The sequence below is a fragment of the Embiotoca jacksoni genome, unplaced genomic scaffold (genome assembly GCF_022577435.1).
Source record: "Embiotoca jacksoni isolate LCO1_2020_lvr unplaced genomic scaffold, fEmbJac1.0.p SCAF_42, whole genome shotgun sequence".
Lineage (NCBI taxonomy): Eukaryota > Metazoa > Chordata > Actinopteri > Embiotocidae > Embiotoca > Embiotoca jacksoni.
The window spans coordinates 105,961-130,607 of NW_027185395.1; the positions used below are offsets into that span (position 1 = coordinate 105,961).

Here is a 24,647-nt window from a genome sequence, read left to right on the forward strand (position 1 = left end):
GAAAGTGTAAAGTGCAAAGGTGATAAAGTACTATAAAAGTGCAAATTGATAAAACTCAGGTGATGAAAACCAATACACATTTTTACGGCAAACGTCTGAAACCAAAACTAATTCAATATCAGGTGTCACGTGGAACTGGGACATGATGCAATAACTCATGAAGGAGCAGCAATCACCCACCTCTTCATATTTCCGGTCAGCCTCCTCAGCGATGTGTTTGGCCTCCTTCAGCTGCATCTCCTGGATCTCCATTTTCTCTTCATCTTTGGATGCTCTGTTCTCTATGACCTTCATTCCTCTGGATGACAAGATGGATAGCAATAAGCAGACTACTATATGTTTGAATATATTCTCTGCTTTCACTCTGGGGTTAACTACCCACATCAAAGTCATGAAAAGCTGAAAAACTACATTTTCAGACATCATCAAGCCAGAGAAAATAGCCGGGATGATGCCCATGATGTCATCGGGTATATCTCAGCGTGGAGATTTAAAACTAACAATTTAAAAAGCTTTCATTACAAATTGGAGGAGTGATGTTTAAGGATGTCCAGGGAAATGTGCAATAAGTTGTATTATTTGAAGTGTAGGATCTTGAGTCCTACAAGCGACTACAGCAATACCAATACCAATGACAATACCAATACCAATGACAATACCAATGACTATACCAATACCAATACCAATGACAATACCAATACCAATACCAATACCAATGACAATACCAATACCAATGACAATACCAATGACAATACCAATACCAATGACAATACCAATACCAATGACAATACCAATACCAATACCAATACCAATGACAATACCAATGACAATACCAATGCCAATGACAATACCAATACCAATACCAATGACAATACCAATACCAATGACAATACCAATACCAATGACAATACCAATACCAATGACAATATCAATGACAATACCAATACCAATGACAATACCAATACCAATGACAATACCAACACCAATGACAATATCAATATCAATGACAATACCAATACCAATACCAATGATAATACCAATACCAATAACAATGACAATACCAATACCAATACCAATGACAATACCAATACCAATGACAATACCAATGACAATACCAATACCAATACCAATGACAATACCAATACCAATACCAATGACAATACCAATGACAATACCAATACCAATACCAATGACAATACCAATACCAATGACAATACCAATGACAATACCAATAACAATACCAATACCAATGACAATACCAATACCAATGACAATACCAATACCAATGACAATATCAATATCAATGACAATACCAATACCAATACCAATGATAATACCAATACCAATATCAATGACAATACCAATACCAATACCAATACCAATGACAATACCAATACCAATGACAATACCAACGACAATACCAATACCAATACCAATGACAATACCAATACCAATACCAATGACAATACCAATACCAATGACAATACCAATGACAATACCAATGACAATACCAATAACAATACCAATACCAATGACAATACCAATGACAATACCAATGACAATACCAATACCAATGACAATACCAATACCAATGACAATATCAATATCAATGACAATACCAATACCAATACCAATGATAATACCAATACCAATAACAATGACAATACCAATACCAATGACAATACCAATACCAATGACAATACCAATGACAATACCAATGACAATACCAATACCAATGACAATACCAATGACAATACCAATACCAATGACAATACCAATACCAATGACAATACCAATACCAATGACAATACCAATACCAATACCAATGATAATACCAATACCAATAACAATGACAATACCAATACCAATGACAATACCAATACCAATGACAATACCAATGACAATACCAATGGCAATACCAATGACAATACCAATACCAATGACAATACCAATGACAATACCAATACCAATGACAATATCAATATCAATGACAATACCAATACCAATACCAATGACAATACCAATGACAATACCAATACCAGACAATACCAATACCAATGACAATACCAATACCAATACCAATACCAATGACAATACCAATGATAATACCAATACCAATACCAATGACAATACCAATACCAATGACAATACCAATGACAATGACAATACCAATGACAATACCAATGACAATACCAACGACAATACCAATACCAATGACAATACCAATGACAATGACAATACCAATGACAATACCAATGACAATACCAACGACAATACCAATACCAATGACAATACAAATGACAATGACAATACCAACGACAATACCAATACCAATGACAATACCAATACCAATACTAATGACAATAACAAAAGCAATAACTAACAATTGAGCTACAACATCTGTACCCCCAAAGCCAAAATAACTGACACATAGAGGAGAATAATGAAAAGAGAACTTGACTTGAGTTTGGTTTCACTAACTCAAGGACACGGTGTCTTCAGATTTTAGATGGATGGATATGAAGCTCTTCACCTCTCGCTCTCGTCTGCAGCTTTCTCAGCCTCTTCCAGCTTCTGCAAAGCAGTCGCCAGTCTCTCCTGAGCTCTGTCCAACTCTTCCTCCACCAGCTGGATGCGCCTGTTTAGAGATGCCACCTCTGCTTCGGCCTGTGGGGACACACACATGTCCCATTATGGACAATATCAATGATAACTGTCAATATGACAGACGCCTAAATAAGAGCAGACCGAAAATAATCAATATTTTAATAAATCAGATACTACTTTAAAAAAAAATTTAACCAAGAAAGTAATTTCCATTTTATTCTATCTTTATATACCTCTTAATACATCAAAATCAGAAATATATATATATAACTAGCTTATTGTGGAAAAGATTTGGCTAATTATAAAATGTAAGAATGACAGAAAGAAGAAAAAACAACAGCAAATACAATCAGCCCTTCAGGTTCTGCTCCTTAAAATCAGAAAAAGGAATAACAATTAAAAAAAACAAAGAAAAACACTAAAAGCCTGGAAGCACTAATGCCATCTTTATAATGTACTTGTGGAAGACAAGCAATTTAACTTAGTGGTTCAACAGCCAGCATGAAATGATTTTGCAATTTTCGAGCACACAGTTTCATCAAGAGTATGTCTTAAAGGAGGAAAAGCACCCCTGACATCTGGAAAATAACCATGAATCCTTGTGCAGTCAGAGATTTTGTTTTCTTCAGTTTTGTCTCTGTGATGTTCCTGTTTGTATGTTATTAAGACATCAAGAGCAAAGTGGAGCTCTGCTATTTACCACAAGTTCATACCTGGGCTTGTGGTAAACAAATTTACACTTTTAAATACAGTAGTTTTAAAGCTCATTTTAGTCACATTTTATTGTGTAGTGAAGCTACTCGTATTACTGCTACTTCCGGTCGGACTTGACAGGATGATTAGTTCTTTGTCTAGTTTCGAATAAAGTGCAACTCAATATTTACTTTAACGCTGTTTTATATCTAATAGTTGGCTGTTTTTATATTTTTTTTAAAAAACTTGCACGTCATTGTGAGTAAGCAGAAGTTGATTGATGAATGTCCCGTGTTCCGGTCCGGCGGTGTTCAGACTGTTACCCGTTCTCGGGCCTGCCTCTCCGCGTCCGCCTCCCCCTGCAGCAGCTCGGCTCGGACCTCCGCCTCGTACGCCGCTTGCTGCAATGTCTGAATTTTCCTTCTCACCGCGTCTATGGATGTAAAAGTCGCCATGCCTCAAACCCCGACTTCTCGCAGGTGTTACGGCGTTTCCGTGGCAACCGTGTCCAGTCAGCGGTCGTAACCCAAAATCAACACGCGATTTTTTTCCGGTCAGGATTTCAAAATAATGTCGGTCTCGCCAACTCTTCTTTTGAAACTGCACAAAACGTAAATTTGAGCGCACACGGTTTTAATTAGTAGTTGATAAAGTGTTCCCTCTAAATTCATAATTTGTGATGACAAGTCATTTACAAAGCCAAATTAATAGGCTAATACTGAACTAAAAATTATAAATTGTCTTCTGTTAGGTTACTTTAGTCAATATTTATATTGGTATTAACTTTGTTGCAGAAAAATAACAACATTGGAATATGAATGTTTTATATTAATATTACACAGCACCAGATATTACAGACAGTAGGCCTACACCAAATATGAACAAAGACCAAATCACATACTATTATTATTATTATTAATATACCATCCTGAATATCAACAAAAATAGTATACTGTGATGTAGCTGGTATTGTAATGTATTTTAATATTCAGGGTGATGTTTATCAATAGTTTTAAAGTAAGATTTACATTTATCCGATCAACATTATTAATTTTACTGCTGTTAAGTCTAATGCTGTCTGTTTTTTATCATATCTTTTCCTGACAGTGTGATGAACCACCTCTTAATACATCCTTACAGGCTACTTTAAAAAAAATTATTTTAAGATGTCAGGGTTAATGCATATTTAGACTGACACATGACTGGCACATATAATGCTGCTATTAAGAAAAAGATACTTCACAGACACCGCTGACTGTAAATGGCATCTGGTTGCCTTTACCGACTGACATTTTGCAGTATAATTGGTCATAAATGCAATAATTAGTAAATCAAGAAAACATGAATATCACAGCTGTCCAGAATTATCGGCACTGGTCTTCACAGCAGATTCTGAGTATAAGAGGCAATGTAACCCACTGACATTATACTGACCAGCTCAGTTCTGATTTGATGGTTAACAGCACTGTGCAGATATTGAAGTTGAGGGTTTAACACCAAAAAGCTCCCAACAGAAGAAAAAACAGCAAGCAAAACTTGTTTCAATGTTTATATCTGCAACTGACTATTGCTTTAAGGCAAACTTAAAAAAAAAAATTGTGACACTGTTCATTAGCCTAGCTGGTATGTGTGATTTTCATATTCTAGGCCAACATATTTTGCCAGATGAAGCCCAAGTTGAACCAGGATAAAGTTTCAGCCTAGATTCATTTTTATTTATGAATTTATTCCTTTCTTTTTTGGTGTGCAGTAAGACCACCTAGCCTGGCCCTTAACGTTCCTGTGTTTAATAGTAGCACTGTTTGAAAACAGGAAAACACCAAATGTGTGAAATGTAAAGTTTGACTTTCCACTCTAGTTTCTAATAATGTTACTGAAGATCTAAATTTACAACTAAACAGTAATTTAAGTTTCAACCCAGTGCTACGCAATAACACCTGAAGGAAACAATTAGAGCGGTGACATATGAGGTATTTAAGAATGACAGCACATTTAGTCAACAACCTCAATCCGTGACCATACTGGGAACAATAATGTAATGCTGTCTTCCTATTCGTGCCTCTGCAGTAATAGTATCCGCTCTGTTTACTTACATCTGTTGCCTTTTTCTCTGCCTGCTCCAGCTTCTCCTGGGCATCCTTCAGCGACTCCGAGTATTTGTCCAGCTCATCTTCCACCCCTTTCAGCTTCTTCTGCAGACCCAGCAGCTCCTCCTCCAGCTAGTTGCCAGAAATTTAAAAGAAAATCACAAGTTTGCATAGTTTTGTTCTTCCAGAAATATTTAGTTTGAAATGATATATGACAAAGAAAAGCGGCAAATCTTCTCATCAGCCTCTCTGATGAGGCTTGGTATTAATTTATTATATTTCCTTAAAAATTGTTTAAATAATTAACTATCTATATAGTTTATCGACTAATAATATAATTAATTAATCTTTCAGCTACAGTTACAGTGAACCAGTCCGTGAGGGATTGAATTGAGGATATAACAAAAACAAAACCATAACAATGCAACTATGAATACAGTCACACTATATCCCATATATATAGAGAGAGATAGATACTGCTATTGTTGCTTTTTATGTCTAGTCATGTCAATTATTACATGTCATGCCAAAATTTGCAATCAGCCTGCCTTCTAAGTCAGAGCACTCTTAACTCACTCCCAGTAAAGTGTAAATGTAACATTTCAGTCAGATGACCTTATTTCCTCCAGAGCTGCATGTTTTCATTTGGACTGGCTTTGCTGAACTTTTGCTCATGGTTCCAGTCTTCACTGTGATTATAGTCTGGTAAAAATCAGAAAGTTGACCAGCTTTTGCTGGTAATCAGCTTATGTTTGGGTGTTTTTTGTTTAAGTATGCTTGTGCTGGTTTAAGTTGATATTTTTCCTGGTGATGCTGGGGACCAACTTTGACATGGTCAATTTCACCCATTCACCACACACCACCAGATGACCAGTTACCTACCCTGAAAAAGTTGTATAAAGGAAACTAAATCCTTTTGAAAATGTTATTTGAGTACAGTCATTAATATATTTTATTTTAACAATAAGTAAATACCATAATGATAATGCTCCTTCCTCAACATTGCTCCAGCACCTGATTTTACTACGAAGGTGGATTATTATTATTATTGTTGTATACAATATATATAGATATATACTGTACTGTATATACTGTGCATTTTATATTTTATATTTATATTTAATATTTTTTTTTTACTGCTATTTTATTGTTTTTCTATTATTATCTTATTGCTTCTGTAGCGAAAAAAAATTTCCCTTCGGGGATTAATAAAGTAACTACCTAACCTAACCTAACCTAACCTAACCTAACCTAACCTAACCTATTAATAATAATAATAATAATAATAATAATAATAATAATAATAATAATAATAATAATAATAATAATCTTCTCCTTTTCAGTGCAGATGGGGCGCAGCATCGTAACTAGCACGGAGCACAGATCAAAAGTCAGCCTGAGTTAGTCCTGGAACACACGGCCTGCCTGGTGTGTGCGTTACCTTTGATGCAGGCGTTAGCTGCTGCTTGGTTGCGTGTATATCCACGCCTGCTGCGTGTCACCAGCCTGTCGGCTGCGGTGCTGCGGCTGCAGGTCCTACCATTGAATCAATAACCATCTCTCTGATAAAGGCCATCAGCATAATATTTTTGAGGTCTGAAAAGTGATGAGTTGTAACCAAAAAGCAGGCGAGTGTTTTTTTGTTTACCCATGCTCCAAGGCAAGACACAAGCACTCACACCGAGACAGAGGAAGAGTAGGTGGTCTTGGCTGAGGCTACACTCAGCGGGGACAGAGGTCGTTCTACCACGTACTGAAACTTAAGAAGGTTTGTGATCACACCGTCAAACGCCTGCTCCGCCTAAGACAAGGAAAGACCAGTGTCGTAGAGATCTCCATCGACTTCCAGATTGTGGCCGCGGAGTCGGACTGGGATGAAGAAACTTTGATGCGAGGCTACCTACATGGTCTGTCTTAATCCGTGAAGGACAAACTCGCTGTCCTGGACGAGCCGGAGTCACTTAACGTCTTGGTTTCGCTCTCAATTAAGATGGATAACGGCCTGAGGGAACAGAAGCGTGAACAAAACAACAGATCCAAGACAGCCTTGATCCAGACTTCCTCTGGCTTCCGGTTCCCCCCCGACCAAGCAGCCCTGAACAACCACACCCCTCTGGCTCCTCCGTGTCCGGAGATCAACTCATGCATGTTGGCCATTTCACCTGAAGAGAGAGAACGCCGTTTAAGGGCTAGTGATTGTTTTTATTGCGGTAAACCTGGACATCTCATCTCGTTGTGCCCAAGAAGCCACTCAATCTCCAGCCTCGCCTGCTTCTCCCGACCACACTGTGTTTAAACTCCGGTCCTCTCTCCCTGTTAGCATTGGTGGATTCTGGAGCAGAGCAGAGTTTTTTGGGATTCAACCTTCGTGTCTGAACATAGGATTCCTTTGGAGACGCTGAAATGCCCTCTGTTGGTTAGTGCCCTGGATGGCAGCTCCCTAGCCAGGATTACTCACCAAACCCATCCTTGCAGCTACAGTCTTCAGTTTTATGTGTTCCCCTCACCAAAGACTCCCCTGGTCCTCGGACACCCTTGGCTTGCAGAACATAACCTCTTGATTGACAGGTTGAATGGAAAGATCACAGGCTGGAGCCTCTCCAGTCACTCTCACCACCTCAGATCTGCTCTGCCTTGCATGGAAACGGCAGATGGAATACCTGAAACAACCCCGGATCTGTCTTCCGTTCCCACGGATTATCATAACCTTAAAGAGGTCTTCAGCAAGGAACGAGCTGGGTCGCTGTCACCTCACCGTCTGTATGACTGCTCCATAAACCTCCTGCCTGGCGCCACGTTTCTCTCCAGCCAACTCTACAACCCTTCCAAGTCTGAATGTGACTCCATGAAGAAATATATAACTGACTCTGGCTTCTGGCATCATTCAGCCATCTTCATCTCCCGTCGGTGCCGGGTTCTTATTCGTGGCTAAGAAGGATAAAAGCCTCCAACCCTGCAGTGACTACCGTGGAATTAATACCATAACTATTAAGAATAAGTGTCCTCTGCCCCTCATTAGCTCTGCCTTTGAGCCTCTGTCTTCCATCGTCTTCACCAAATTAGATCTCCGCAACGCCTACCATCTGTCTGCATCCATGAGGGGGACGAGTGGAAGACGGCATTCAACGCACCTTTGGGAAATTTGGAGTACCTTGTACTTTCTACCATCTGTTGTGGCCAGAAACGATTTCATTTGAAAGTGTACAACCACGTGAAACTCCATGACTAACTCTTGAGTGTCATCATTGGAAGAAATTGGAATCTCTATTATTTAAACCAAGTGTAGTACCTTTAATGGCAATGATAACAACTATAGGGGAAAGTCCATTGTCTGAGATTGGCATGATCTACTAAGCACATTTAAGCTTCTGGGAGGAAAAACCCATTTTTATTTTATTACATAACAGAAAATATAAATTGTGATGATATGTGATGAAAATAGTGATTTATTGTTTTCAATCATATGAACCCTTTCCATTTTGCACTTGAGTTTTTGTTATGTAATGACTCATTTCCAAAGATTGTTTCAGCCATTTGCAATTTGCAACAACAGCTTCAAGGACTATAAAAAGCCAACTGTAAATGACATTGATGTGGCCTGACAACAATGTGCCCAGAACAAATGTCCTTTTTATATCGCATGGCTACAGGCTTAAGAGCATGTAGCCATGTAAGGCCTCTCACTCACAAATAGTGTCAGGGAGTCCTAATCCTACAGTCATCATGGTAACTTCCAACAAAAGCCTTGACTCTCTCTAAGAGCAGCAACAATTCAAAGAAGGTGGAGTTCTAAACACAGAATACAGAAATAGACATGCCATTATTCAATGCTCCGAGGCAGAGAGAAGTGATGATACAAGCATTGTATGAGCTACAAGCTTGGATCCTCTGGGAACAAATGCAATGTTGGCAGTTGCATAGTTGAGTGGTTGCTATCTATTATTAGGTTGCTACCTGATATTGTCAAATACACTGTGGAGCTGCAGAGGAGAGAACGCAAGCCATAAAGGAACGGCAAACTTAACTGAAACAATAAACTGACTAATTACTCACGAGGTTCCTACCTGAAAACTGCAGCCAATTTTGTGTGAGCTGAACGGTGATATCCATCAGTTGGTTAGTAGATGGAGTCCAAAAGTCCACCGTCTTAACTTACAACTTAGCCTTCAAACATTTTGATTATATTTTCCATTAGAAGCCATCTATAGCCACCCACATCTCTACAATACATCTTTCAAACAATGTAAAGCTAATTAAATGGGCAACAACTCATGGAGAGAATTGCCCATAGTTTGAAAATGTCTCTCTGTAGGCACAGATCTACTAAAAATCTGAGGAACACATCATCCAGCATCCGTGGTGTCTTGACAGACGTACATCGACAGGCCCTTAGACTTTGTGCCCTTCGATTTTTACTTTCGACTTTGTGCTCACAAAAGAAGTCCACATCTATTTTTGGAGCACATTGCTCCCACTTGGTGCTACTTGATATTTTAATCGACAAGAGAAAACTAATGACTGACAGAAAAATCTGTGACAGAAAAAAAATTAACCAGTGTTTAAATCAGCATCAGAAGCAGGGTCAAATAATAACAGTGGGGGGAAGGTAGTGGAGGGGAGGGGTGGGGGTGGGAGGAATTGGATGGGGGGCAGACCCCAACCAAGATATGTACATTATGATTTGTTCAGAGCTCTCAGGTGAACAAACCGACCTAAACACTGTTTCTAATCAGCTCAAAAGTATCTTTGGCATTTCTGTACAACATGTTTTTAGAGAGGTGGCCTACGGATATATGTCAGTACTATAATGTCTTTGAAATGAACTAATATCAGCCGACACGTGGATTGGGGTGAAGCCAGCCTCCACTTCGAAAAACGAGGAAAAAGGAATGTTTGCTTCTGGAATATTGTATATTGTATGCCATAACCTTAAAGTAAGTTGACAAACCAATTAAGAAAACAGTCACAGACAGATTGGCCACCCTCTGTCAGGATTCCTGTCTGCTCCTCTGTTTTGTCCACAATCACCTCTCCTCATGTTTTCTGTCTTTCCCCTGTCTGTTTGTTATTGTGTCCCCATGTGTTCTGCCCCATGAGTCTCCCCGCCTCCTGTTACCTCCCATGGCCACACCCCTCACCGGTCCCAGCAGCTGCTACCACTCTCCCCAAATCACCACCTGCAGGTGGCTTATTTCCCTGATCAACTCCCCGTACTATATGTACCCTGCCCCTGCAGTCATCTAGTTGTCGGTCCATAGTTTCTGCTAGTCACTGCAAGGACCATCAGTCTCCTTCTCCTGCTCCAGTACAGGTACCCTGTTTCTGCTTCCAGTTGGTGCGATCAGTCAGTGCTCCCAATCTTGGCTGATTGCTGAAGCTAAGCAGGGTTAGACCTGATTAGTACTTGGATGGGAGTACCAGGTGGTGCAGAGCCACCAGTTGGAGCCAGTGAGTCTGACCGTCCGTTTGTCCGTCCGTCCTGCTCCAGTACCGGACAACGCTTCTACCAGCGGTCCTGTCCACTGTCCCACCAGCGGTCCTATCCACTGTCCTGCCAGCTTCGTCTCCCCAGTGCGAGTCGGTTGAATTGCCCTCCCGACTCGGGAGGAAATGGACTCTGTACGTACCACCTGTGTTTCAATAAAGACTGTTTGAACTCATACCCGAGTCTGTGTGCCTGCGTTTGGGTCCTGTTACACCCTCAATATAAGAAGGTACTGTCCCAGGTTCCTGAAGTGAATGCTGACTTTTAGTGAATTTAAAGGCGTGCCAAGTCACTACTATCATAACAGTAACATTAATCAAGCAGACCAGCTGACATGCATCTTTCCTGGCCAGCTTCCTTGCCACAGTTGGTAAATTTGGTTGAAAACTATAAATTGATAAAGGCTTACTATAGTTATTGTAAACAGAATCTATTTAAAAATATATATTTTTTTACTCTTTGTTTGTTGGCTGTCACCAGATATCAGAGATGTTTGGGTGATTGGTGTCCTATACATTCAGACCAGTTTTAAAACCACCCAAAATGGTAAAAAAAAAAAAAAAAAAAAAAAAAAAAAAAAAAAAAAAAAAAAAAAGCCTGAAGAGAACAAAACGCACATCTACAATGACACAAATATTTTTCCTGAAAGCATTGTGATCAAAAAAGTCTGTGCATTACAAAAGCACGCTTTGTTAAGATAATTGAAGATAATTTGTCAGATAGTTAAAGGCTACGGTGAAGAGATGTTTTAAGCTTGAAGAAGGCTTTTAGACAGGTGGAAACAATAAATTGAGCTGCTGAGAATTTAATTTCAATTTCAGTGCAATTTGTGCTAATGCTATGACATATTAAGATCCATCCATTCATTTTCTATTCATGTTCTATCTTCCTATCCAGATGAGATTCATAGAGGTCAAAGGGCAAACAGAGCAGCCTCATAATTTGTCTGAATTTGCTCCAGTGACCTCGGCAGGTGCTCCAGACCGGCAGGAGGAGTCGCTCCAGCGTGTGTTTGTGTACATGTTCCACACCAAGTTTACTAATTCAACTGAAAATACAACGTATTAAATTAACCTCTGCCTTGTGCATACATTAAGCATAGATGTATGGTGTAAATAATCACTTCTGGTCAGCTATTTGGTGTTTATCATAATTTTTTTATTTAATTTTGTTATTATTAAAGTCTACTGAAGGGGTCTCCAACCTTTTTTTTTTTTCCCCTTGAGAGTGTCTTCGACAAAATGAAAGTGTTCTACTGTTCTACTGTGCTAGTGTATGAGAGTGACTCATGTTCTTCACATAGCTGAGCTCCACCAACACCAGCTGATTAAGATTTGTTTAGGTGAACAATAACAAATTGAAACTCAACACAAATACTCGACTGCGTTGCTCCCAAGCTACCCGGTAGCTTGTGATGGTCCAGTTATACAAAGGGTATAGTATATTACACCATTAACGCAGTGATATAATAACAAAATCATGATGTCATACTAAATAGATGCATCCGGCGTGGTTCCGTCTTCTGACGATTCTGCACAGGCTCTTTTATTGTGAAAATTGACCGGATTCTTTATGCTGTCCATCTGTCTGACTTTCTGTCAGCTGATCTGTTCTGTGCAGTTCAGTTGGATCCAGCTTTCAATCCGTGGCACGGGTTGAATCGCCGTCCCGTCAGGCGGGCGTCCTTCGATGTGGGCGTGGTTTGAAGTGCTACAGGCTGCAGCTGGACCTTATTCCAACTCGAAGGTGAATTGTAGGTGTGGCGTTTGCTCGCCAAAGTACACATTTTACATGTCGGTGTACTTCAGGCGTAGCAGGTACACAGTTGAGGCTGAAACTATGTGTGTTAATTGGCTGATATCATTTGACACCCCATAGCAGGCTGGATGTCCCTAAGCCCCGGACGCACTGAACCAAAGGCCTATTGGGATAAAGATTTCAGAGAAGTTTTGTTGTTGTTGTTGTTCCTCAACTTTCCAGCAACACAATCTTGCTTTTGATTAACAATTCCCACTGTGGCCACACATGACAACTGTGAGCTAAACGTAAGCCTTGGTTTTCTTCAGTGTGATTGTGAATTAGGGGTGAGTGACACGAGGACAAAGCTACCGGTCATGTACGACCAAATAAGATGGCAGCTGCAGAACTCATGAGTGTGAAGTGCTTTATTGCTTATGAATTAAAGCTACAGGTGATCTGAGTTTTTCTCTGAGCTGCAGGTCCACCTGGTGCCAAGTTCCAAACAGTTAAAGCCATCATTTGTTTATAACTTATTCATTAAATTTAATTAAATGAATAACTTAATAACTAAACGTTGTTAAAAACCCAAATGTAGGTTATTTCCTATCGTGGGAAGGTAGTAGACAAGCTACAAGTATACTTTAATTAAAAGGAGCTCTCCTCAGAGCTGGAGGAATTACATTGGCCTCTATCTACTGTCTGAAAAGTGCAACACCCAAAACAAATGCCACAAAAATATTCAATAAGTTAAGTCTTATTCACAGTGTCACCAAAAATCATATAGCATATTAGTGTTCTCCGGTTGATAATACTACATCTATTAATTTATGAATATATGTCTTTGCCTAATTTAAACATGTTTTAATTAGGAAACATTTTACTAACTTCAGTCTTTTTCAATGTATAGTCACCAAAATCATGTTACACAAGATGGTTTTAGGACAGCTCTTAGTTCCCAATAAAAAAGTACTCAAAATTATGCAATTAAGCATATATTCCTTGACTAAGAATTGTAATATTACCAACTAGAGACCATGTAAAGGGAAACTTTGATTTTGGTTAATTGAGAAAGTTTCTCAATATTTTCAGATAGTAAGTCAATATTTTGAGAACGTTTTTCATTATAATGAAATTATATTCATTACAGGATCAGTTTTGTTTTTCGGGCTTCCACAGTGAAACCGTTGAAGGAAAGTGTCGGACCTCCATCCTACCTGTTTGCATTTATCCTCTGCTCCCTTTTTGTCCCCCTCTGCCTGCTCTGCACGGTCTATCGCGTTCTCCTTATCCAGCTTCAACATCTGCATTTTCTTCTTGATGGCCTCCATGTTTCTTCAGTTAGGGTCTGAGCAGAAGGAGAAAATGTGCTCGGTTATCCAGAAAGACAAGTCAGTCTGTGACAGGAAAGAGCGTGCTGCTGGTCTGAGCGGCTTCGGGGAGAGCTCGAGGATGGGATACCAGCTAGCACGCGCCACAGACTTGTTTTTTTGCAGTGTGGATCCGCACGGGTCGTTGCCCATATTTAGGCAGCGAAAGTTGTCCAGTCTGTTGCGTGACGTCTGTCTATGTGACAATAATCACGTCTTTCCATTTGCCGATGTGACAAAATTCTCCACCCGGGAAATCAGTAAAGGTGATAGGAAAAAACCCCACTTCAAATCACATCCGAAATATCCATGGAAAAAAACTTACATACTTACTGTGATTTCCTTCAACGGTTTATAAATATATATATATATATATATAATATATATAAATATATATTTATATATAAATATATATAAGGGAATCACAGTAAGTATGTATATATATATGTAAGTATGTATATATATATATATATATATGTGTATGTATGTGTGTGTATATATATATATATATATATATATGTATGTGTGTATATATATATGTGTATGTATGTGTATATATATATATATGTATATATATATATATGTATATGCATGTGTATGTATATGTGTACATACACATGCATATACATATATATATATATATATATATATATATATGTATGTGTGTATATATATATGTGTATGTATGTGTATGTGTATGTATATATATATATATATATATATATATATATATATATATATATATGTATATGCATGTGTATGTATATGTGTACATACACATGCACAGTTTGTACATTGTCAAAAAGCAATATATATATATACGTATATATATATACATATATACATATCGGTCGGTCGGTTGTGTATATATATATATATAGTATATCAACATTGCTTTTTGACAATGTACAAACTGAATGTATAAAATTGAAAAGATGAAAGTGAAAAAACATTGTCAGAAAATGAAAACAGCGATGTCTATTTCTCTAATCTCTATCTTTTACAAACCTCTCAGTGAATGAGAAGGTGTTGGTCCTGCTGTCGTTTAGAGCAAGTGAAGTAAGCATGGAAACAAGGTGGTCAAAAGAATTGCAGTATGAAAGGCAGCATTGACTCATTATCTTACATCTGCTGCGGTTTGTACGTTCAAACACAATCATATTTGTGCTTTAACATTTGTTACAATCATAGATGGTGAGGTGAGTGAATGAATGTTTTTTTTCTATATATGAAAGTAGAAATCTAAAAAAATTAAGAAAAAAAACAAATAAATTTACAGATCAAATCTAAATCTTAGCACCAACAAATTGTTGAATAAATAAAAGAAAATATAATGACATTACTTCAATTTATTTGACGCATCCACCATCTTGCTTCTCCCATTGGTGTCAACATATATTCTGACATTATAGAGCCTAACTGTAAGTGTGTCCAGCAGAAGGACAAGCGGTGAAGTTGTGTTAGGTGCTTTCAGGTCAGGTGAGGTGAATTCAAAGCAAAGCGGTAATGTAAGTAGTGTAAGAGATACATTATGTATCTGAGCAGCCCGCTGATATGTGACAGAGGAGATATGATATCTTTCAGATTTGGGGATTATCGTTTCTACTCGAGGACCATTGCTATCTCACTTTGAAATCTTCTGTTTCGTACATTTACATTTAGGCTAGTACAGTGCAAACTAGCATAGCTCACAATTACTCGTGCAGTGTGTGAATTTCAACAGAGTATTTCGAGTATTTCGGGTATTGCTGTCTGATCAAAAATAGCTCTTGTGCACTGACCTAAAAAAAGACAATGACAACATTTGAATGTACCACCCACAAACACAACTGCTAGCTTTATTTGGTCATTTTACTCAGAAATTAACATGTTTTGAACTCCTGTTTTATGCACACAATATACAGTATGTTTCCCCCAATTACACATGACTGTAACTCGTCAATGATACTTTCAAAAAGGTAGAAAGCTTCACTTGTTGAGAAACCTCCGACAGTGTTAAGAAAGGAATCTCAATGGTTTTACTGAACACTGGCTTTATTGAATATAAATGTGTTACAGTGCGCATCAGATGGTACTACTGTGCACCCGCATTATAGTTATAAAAAGGTAAAAGTCAACATGTGAACACAAGAAAAAAAAAGAGTTTGTATGGTTACAGCCATTTTCTCCAGAAGTTAATTCTAAAGATGTAAATGAGAATAGCCACTTTGTGGTGTGAGGGTAGATTTAAATCATGATGTGATAATACACTGAAAAGAGTTATGAATTAAGTGCACTTTATGGGTAAATGGTATCAGATAACTATACTTGACAAAATCATTATATACTACAAGAGTACGCTAACATTTGGACCCTTTGGTAATACCTAACAGGAAATAGTTAGTAAACCGAGATGTCCGTGAATACCTCAGACCAGCATCATTACTGTGACAGAACTTCTATAGAAAATGGCAAAATGCGTCAGACAATAATTTTGGCACGAACAAAGAGTTTACTGGAGTGGGTCAATAAACACTGGGAACCCAAATACAACCAATCTGATGTTAAATATTTGGAAATTATATATATGGCTTTATAATCATTATACAAACAAGTCTTCTGATGTAATCCAGGTCTAAATACTATCACAAAAAAAACAAAGCAACTTATTGGAGGATACCTTTTTTTTTTTTTTTTTTTATACATTTTATAGCACATTTGTTAAACAAAAATAATGATTTTTTTTTTTTGCACTTTGATTTGTTCCATCGCAGAATTATTGTTTCCAAATCTAAACTTAAAACTTGCAACATTTAATATTGTTATTCTTATTTCAGATTTAAACAGTATGACAAGTAAAATAATATCATCACCGTCATGTGACCACCGACGTTGCTTCACAATGAACTATCAACGTGAAACTAAAGCTCAAGGCTCTGAGTCTTTGTTCACACACACACACACACACACACACACACACACACACACACACACACACACACACACACACACACACACACACACACACACACGCATCTGCATAGGAAATTTGCATAGATTATGCATAATTGGCATAGAAGCATAAATTCTGCTTGCCATTGTCTCTATGATGTAACAGCCCAGTTCTAACAGTGAGGCAGAATTTACTGGCAAGACTTTGTTATTTGTACAAAGCCACACTATGTTGATACAAACGTGAAAAAAAAAAAAAAAAATGCTGAAAGTGACATATATTGAAAAGTATAGGATCATACTGTATAATCAGAAGCACAAATATATCTCAGTATTATTGAAATGGATGATACTTTGGTTTACTTTTGACTAGAATCAAACACTGATTGATAAACATTGTAGGATTGGAGTCAGTCTGCCGAATGTTATGTTTGTACTGAGGCGCGAGCGACTGGAAGGTCCTGAGCTTTCCAAAGATCAACTTTTGCTCGAGAAGGTGTTGGCGCACAGTTTCACTGTTCCTGGCCGTCCTCTCGCAGCTCCGTGGGAAGGAACTTGTACTGTTGCTGTCTGATCATGGCCAGCTTTTTCCTGGCTTCTTCCAGCTCCCTTTCTTTCCGCAGCATCTCCTCCTGAGCGGCGATGATCTGCAACGCAACGCGGTCGGTCAGTTCACCGAGCAAACACCAGCTTCAAACTCACACGTGTGTCAAAATATGATTATTGTCCGTTAGTTTAAGCTCCTCGTTATCGGCAGTCAGTCAAGAGCCCAAAACTACGGTTAAAGCTTTGGGAACGCTCAACGTGCCAAAGCAAAGTGTCAGAGGTCATTTATCTGATCTGATCTGAAGTTAGCTGCTAACATAATCCCCATTGGCTAACAAGCCTCATGCCGACATTAAGAAAGCACGAGGTAACGTTAAATTAGCCATTATTTTTGCGGAGTTTCATGTCATTGTACGTTATAAAAAAACCATTAAGAACGGACCGTGTGGAAGTCTGTCCTTAATGTTACTGAATCAAAGTTCATTCGATTTGGAAATGTACACTGCAATGTGTTTGAACAACATAGTATTTGTTCTAAAGTGTATTTTTTTAATAGAAGCCCGTCTCAGAAAGTTGGGACGCTGTGGAAAAATGTAAAAACGGAAAAGAATGATTTGCAAAATCATATTTACACATTTAATTTGAAATAAGCCAAAGACAACATATCAAATGTTGAAACTGAAAAGTTGTACTATTTTATGAACAAAAGAAAAATGCTCATTTCGAATTTGTTTTTCATTGTTAATTGAGCATTAACATTGTTACTGTTGTTGAGATTGAAGCCATTAGTATGTTTATTTTGAACATGAATATCCTTTCATATACAGGTAAATAACTTGAAGTGGTCATTTCCAAAAAGTGAGACGACAAAATTCAAACACTACACAAAGTAAGTTTGCGCCATCAGATACACGTCAGTATGTGATTTGAGACATCCGGTGACTCACCTGAGCAATACCTCCCACCATCTTACTCTTGACCACAACGGCCTGGTCGTCCTGGGCGTCAAATGCTGCTTTCTGTGCTGCTTTCACCAGATTATCAGAGGCTCTCTTCACAGCGTTTCCAGCAGCCTGAAGAAACAAACCAAAAAAAAAGAGTTTTAATGTTGGAAATAATAAATTCACAAAAAGACAAGTGGGCCTCAAAGTCACCTTCTGAAAGTTCCAGAAAAAAAAAATCAGGTAATAGAAGCTTAATTCGTTCTTTTTAATTGAACAAAAACAATAAAAGAAAGCTGTAGTGAATATAACTTCATTGCTGAAAAGATGTCCTAATATCTCTAACGTGGTTCAGTGTTTTCTGGTATGTGGAGACAGACTGAACAGCAACTCCAGGAAAGGGAATGAAAACCTCCATCAGTCCTCAGAGAGAAAACCAGAACAGTCTTTTTGTTCCGACTCCGTGCTTGAAAACGTCTGTAAAAGGCAACGAGGACGGACAGGACTCGTCTCATTGGCCGGCTCGGCAGCTTTTTCTCCTTTTGTGGCTCTGCGAGGTGAAACGAGCCGGAGAACTCGCACAGACGTTCGTTAATCTTCCTCTACTGGTTTATATTTGGCTGGAATGTTACTGTTGGTTCATAAAACATAACTTCATCACTTCTTTACACAGACGTCACTAAACTGGAACGCTCTCTGTTTTCGTGGCAGGACGTGTCTACTGGGGCTGATCCGAACAAACACAATCAAATGAATTGTTGAATGAACACAGAAATATCCTGTTATAATTTGAATCATCACATCCCATCACCTCCTCACAGCTCTGACAGAATCTGACTCATTAAAGAAAATAATAATTATCATTCATTAGGTTAAATCAACAAAAACGACCTGTTTGCTGATGTTCCACGTACACAAACTAACATTTACTGCAACCCGGATGGACAAAGTCATCTCGTTTTTCAATGTGACAACAAACAGAATCTGTCCATAAAGTTTTACGAGGTTGAATCCGGTCGGTGTGACGCTTGTGAGATGGTCGAGACTCGTCCGACAGCTGGAAGGTCCGGCGTTAAAAAACCTGCTTGTCAGAACCTTTGTTGCGTACTTCCTGTCTGTATTTAAATGAATGATGCTTTCCAAAGACACCAAAAAAATGACTACGAAAATATGTTTGACTCGCCGCCAATGTTGACTGCTGTTATTTTACGCCATCATCCGGCAGCGCTCGGCCCACCGGCTCCGAACACGCATGCAGAGCCACTAATGCTGTCGTATGTGCCGATATGTGATCCGGTCTCGGAGACGCAGCCGTCTGTCATCGGCCAGTTTTACACCGGTTGTGTTAACGGTTGCAAAAAAAAAAGAGAAAAAAAAAGGGGGTTGAAAAAGAAAACTATCGCTAACAGCAAAGGTAAAAGGTCTGGATGGACAAAGTAGCGCTAAAGATGACGACGAACGCCTCCTGTAACAAGATTAGTTTAAAAAAACAAAACAGGAAGGAATTTAAGAAACGAAACAGAACTGTTGCACACAAAAATAAATCACCGGAGAAGAAGTGTCGTCGTGGTGAATATTGTTTTGCGTATTGAAACGTGTTCTGGTGAAACACACCTGACCACCTGAAGCCGGAGGAGGCCGAGCCTCCAACAGGTACTTGGATTGTCTGCTTCTCTTTTTGGAGTTGTACAGCCTGGTTAGTCAGACAGAGTTAAACCCTCCCAGACAAACCCAGAAACCATCTCACTTCGTAGGGGGGTGTTCCTACTCCTCCGCGGCTTCTTTAAAATGGAACGAATTCCTAAATATAAGCTCTTCATTGGCTAAAGTCTCTTGTTCGGCCATCGTCAGCTTTATTTCAAACAACCTCTCGGTGCGCCTGTTATGGTTTTAATGAAGATTATATGACTATATTGTACAACATAAACTGGTGACTCAGGGTGGAGGACAGCGCTATACATTGTTCAGCACTTAAAAAGCATCACGGCAAAGAAGCAAACGCTGCTGGTGTAATCGTAGATCTGGGCTAACGTTTCCACTTCTTGGTGCCGTGGGTAGACGGGTGGATTGTTTCCAGAGCTCCTCTTAGACATAAATGTATGGGAATTACTGCAGTGGCAGCTGCAGGCCCAGAACAGGAGGAGATAAGCCACTGCTGATTGGATCAGAGAATATGAGCTGGCCGATGTGCTCGCAGCTAGCATACACGCAGCCTTAAAGCCTTATTTTTGGGTGGATGAGGTGACGGGACATACTTGTACTTGTTACGCCTCGCAACTGACCGCATCAGTTTCACATAAAGGTCACAACGACCCCGCTGCTACATTATTCTGTCCCTCAACAAGATCTTTTTGTGACGATCACAAATGCTGAATAGAGCAGTGTTTTGTTTTTTTAGATGCAACTTGTGAAGATTTTGAATAAACCTGTCACTTCCTGTTTTCCAGTCCAACTGGCGGTTTGTTCTGATGTTGGAGGTTGAAGAACCAAAAGAACTGTAAATCAGGGGTTTTCTTTTTTATTGATAAAGCAAGTTTTTGGTTGGAAATTGTAACTTTGTGGCAAAATGCCTTCAAGCGGAGCTCCTGCTATGAAATTGTGAGAATTTTGCAAAATTGCAAACCCTTTGGTTGAATGTGCTTAAATCAATACGATCACAAGATGGCAGCTTCCTGGATGGACGGGTTGTTTCTATCGAGTCAGTGGAGTGGAATGAGAAAAACATAGAACATCTTTTTAGCAGAAATGTGCATTTAATTTTGAAAAACAAATCCTGATGATGTCATAGAAATATCATCTCTATGGAGGTTTTAACATTTACCAGGCAAACGTTCAAAAACTAATTGTGTTGATGTGAGAAAATGCAGGATCCAGTGACGAGAGACTAAAAGCCTCTACAGCTCTCTTGTAAGTTCCTCGACTTTACTTTACTATCATGATAAATCTCTGGCGTACCTCTTTAAAAATACTGAAATGAAAGCTGTATGTAAAAGGAAACTATTTCCTGTGCTAAATATAGAACATGCTAATCCTTATGTAGCAGCGGTACAAATCACGCAGCTCACCTGTAACCCTAAACGTTCAAAAGCCGGCCTATTAATATCAATAAACTCTGCGTGCTCTCCGACAACCTCAGCTGTTGCAAGCATGACTAATGTCATTGTTCCTGTAGCAATTACTGTCGTGATTGCAGGTCTGAATCGTTAATACGGATCCGGGTCACACATTTCACAACGCGTTTGCCGACATCAGATGTCAGTCTGATGAAGCAGGACGACGGACTTAACCTCGGACTTAATAGTCGAGGAAATGACTCCAACTCAAACAAACGCAACACAAAAGGTGGGCGTGGTAGGGGGTGTTTTTATAGACTGCTTTTATGGTCTATTATCTTGAACGGATCTGCAGCATAGTTTGCAGGGCGATGTATCCTGGTCAGAAGTGAACCACCTGTAACCCTAAAAAAACTAAAAAACAAGAGTTTTAAAGTTAAGTTCCCTCGCTAACTGTAAATCCTGCTTCGTAGTCGAGTCCCAGCTCCGTTTCCCCAAAGACATCATGTGTTTTTGACTCCTTTGCAGTATTTAAAACTCTCATCGCTCATCTCATTTTGCCAGATTGTCACTTGAAACTTGGTTTTGGTGTCATTGTTCTCTCCATTACTGATATTGCTTCCTGTATCCAGACTTTGTCTGCTCGGTTCTACAACCTTCTCCAGAACTGACCAGTCCATCGATGTCATGTTCACTCCTGGAGGTGTATTAAGCCAAGTGGGTAAATACTAAAACATCAATGGATCCGGGGTTTTCCTCGGTGCAGAATCAATACAGTTGTAAGATAAACTACAGCTGTGGAAGTGACATTGGACAACAAATGAATGCCACCTTCTGTCATTTAACATTTTTGTTCACTCTTGTGATGATATACATTTTTTGGGGGGTGACTGAGTTCACTTTCATCTCAGTTGTGTTGGTAAAGAACGAACTAAGATGTTCCGAAGTGCCACATTGACATTCAGGGTTCCCACTCCGAGTCAAATGTCAAACTTTTCCTGACTTTCACTGACTAAAAAGCAGAAATTTCATGACCTCTAATGAACGGAAGTGCTGAGCAGACAAGAAATAGCAACAGTTCTAGTGAAATCGGGCTGCACATGCACCTTCCATGACAATGAGAGAAATGAAATACACGTTTAAATACTGGTTGCAGAGGGAAAGAATTTATCTGACAATGAAGGTAATTACTCCCAACCTAAAAATCGACATTTTCTATTTCTGTCATTGACTACTGAGGCCTGCCCGGCGTGTGGCTAACTGCAGCTTGGTTGTGTGTGTGTGTGTGTGTGTGTGTGTGTGTGTGTGTGTGTGTGTGTGTGTGTGTGTGTGTGTGTGTGTGTGTGTGTGTGTGTTATCCACACCGACTGCAGCTTCTACCATTGAGTCAATGAGTTTCTCTTTGATTATGGCCATCAGTATTGTATTTTTGAGGTACGACAAGTGATGAGTTGTAACCAAAAATCAGACGTGGTTTGTGTTTACCGCGTTCAGAGCAACTCACGAACTCAACTGGAGAGAAGTGATACAGAGAGAGAGAGAGAGCAGCGGGGAAAAGTGTCATCATGACATAATTAGAGCCTAATAATATTTAATCAGAGCTTTTTGCTCTGATTATATATTTGGTTTCCGTGTATATTTTAGCTTGGCCCTAATCCAATGACACCACGCAGCAACAGGTAACACACACACACACACCACCCAGACAGTGTGTTCCCGGCCTCATGCCACCAAACAATCACAGTGACGATAACTGGCTAACTAACGTTGTAACTACATATATGGAAAATATTACATTTTGATTAATGGCAACTCAAATGTGCGCCGACTGTGGCTCACAGCTTCGGTTTTCTTTGCTGTAAATATAGTCTGGTGACTCGGCTCATATTAGCGTTGCACAGTCACTCCCAAAGACGGACCAATCAGTGAGCAGTGTTAACTGTGTTTGTCCCGCACCTCCTTCACTGTGATTGGATGGCTGGTGACAGTGACAAGAGGCAGTGCAATCTCTCGCTGACCGGAAAAAAACCCGTCGACAATCAACGGTCAGCGCAGAATGAAAGCTCAGCACTTCAGCAAGCTGCTGGCATTCATTAAAACAATTTTTAAATATGCTGTACTCAGGAAAAAACACTGGTGGACACGGGCCGTAGGTGTGAGCAGCAGTGGCAGAGGGTTTCGGTGCATGCTGATTGGTTCAAATTAACTAAGTTTGCGGGGGGACAATGGGTTCTGGTTCGCACTAGGCTATGATATTCCATGACTTTCCCTGTTTGAAAAATACTTTTTAAAATTGCCGGATATTTTCCTGAACTTCCCTGAAACCATTGGATCCCCGGACACTACAGTACCCAGCCATGGATCGGTGTGTGAAGCAGGTATATGGACATTAACATGCAGTGCTGACCTGGAGCCTCTTCATGGTCTGGGAGTCCTGGTCAGCCTTCACCTTGCAGGCCACCAGCAGCTGAGCGGTGGAGGCAGCCACCTGCTTGGCTGATGAGATGAGCTTCTCCTCGCTGGCGTGTCCCTGCACTGCAGAGTTAGCTGCCTCGCACAGGTTGTTGGTTGCTGCGGCAACCATTCGAGCCTGATGAGTCGAAGGCATCGAAGGTTAAGAAGTTTTACTAATCATTACGAAAGTTCTTAAAATAAAGCTTGAGGAGAAAAGACTTACAGCTGAAATCAGCCCCTGAGACCATTGTCCGTCATCGACTGCGTTGGCTGGGATCGCTCCCACCTGAAAAGACATGACAACGAACTCAGTTCATTGGTTTTATTAGGACATGAATGTTGCTTAAACATCAATGGATATCAAAAGTGTAAAATGTGCAAAACACACTGTTGATTTTAAATGACATTGATGGGCAAATTAATCTTTTGGGAAATTGTCCCAAACATCTCGCATGAAACAATCATCTGTGATTCAAACCTGAAGTGGAAGAAATGAAATTAGATTCTACAATAGATTATTTTTGACAGGCAGTATCCTAAAACTGCAATCTTTTCCTTCAGTGAATTTCATTCAGCAGTTTTTGGTGGGGAAAGAAATGTGCTCAAAAAATTGACTAGTGGTTGTTGATTTTTTTAGAAGCAAATTGTGGTGAGCAGCACTGGAGAAACTCACTTAATATTATTTATGTAGATCTTATTTGTGTATTTGTGCAGAATGCTTTTTATAAGTAAACAGATCAACC

At 39.3% G+C, this 24,647-nt stretch overlaps 2 protein-coding genes across 2 annotated transcripts in view; both read right to left on the reverse strand.

The window, feature by feature from the left end:
* Positions 1–14,087, reverse strand: part of tpm2 (tropomyosin 2 (beta)) — a 30,539-nt gene extending 16,452 nt beyond the window's left edge. Inside the window, exons 1-4 of the mRNA XM_069168961.1 lie at positions 13,827–14,087; positions 5,394–5,519; positions 2,534–2,667; positions 181–298 (exon numbers count right to left, since the gene is read on the reverse strand). Coding sequence (XP_069025062.1) covers positions 181–298; positions 2,534–2,667; positions 5,394–5,519; positions 13,827–13,940 — 492 coding nt within the window. The 5' untranslated portion in view covers positions 13,941–14,087. The remainder of the gene's footprint in view (positions 1–180; positions 299–2,533; positions 2,668–5,393; positions 5,520–13,826) is intronic.
* A 1,695-nt stretch (positions 14,088–15,782) lies between these two features.
* Positions 15,783–24,647, reverse strand: part of tln1 (talin 1) — a 93,403-nt gene continuing 84,538 nt past the window's right edge. The window contains exons 54-57 of the mRNA XM_069168947.1: positions 24,128–24,190; positions 23,858–24,040; positions 18,404–18,529; positions 15,783–17,557 (exon numbers count right to left, since the gene is read on the reverse strand). Of these exons, the coding sequence (XP_069025048.1) occupies positions 17,423–17,557; positions 18,404–18,529; positions 23,858–24,040; positions 24,128–24,190 (507 nt within the window). The 3' untranslated portion in view covers positions 15,783–17,422. The remainder of the gene's footprint in view (positions 17,558–18,403; positions 18,530–23,857; positions 24,041–24,127; positions 24,191–24,647) is intronic.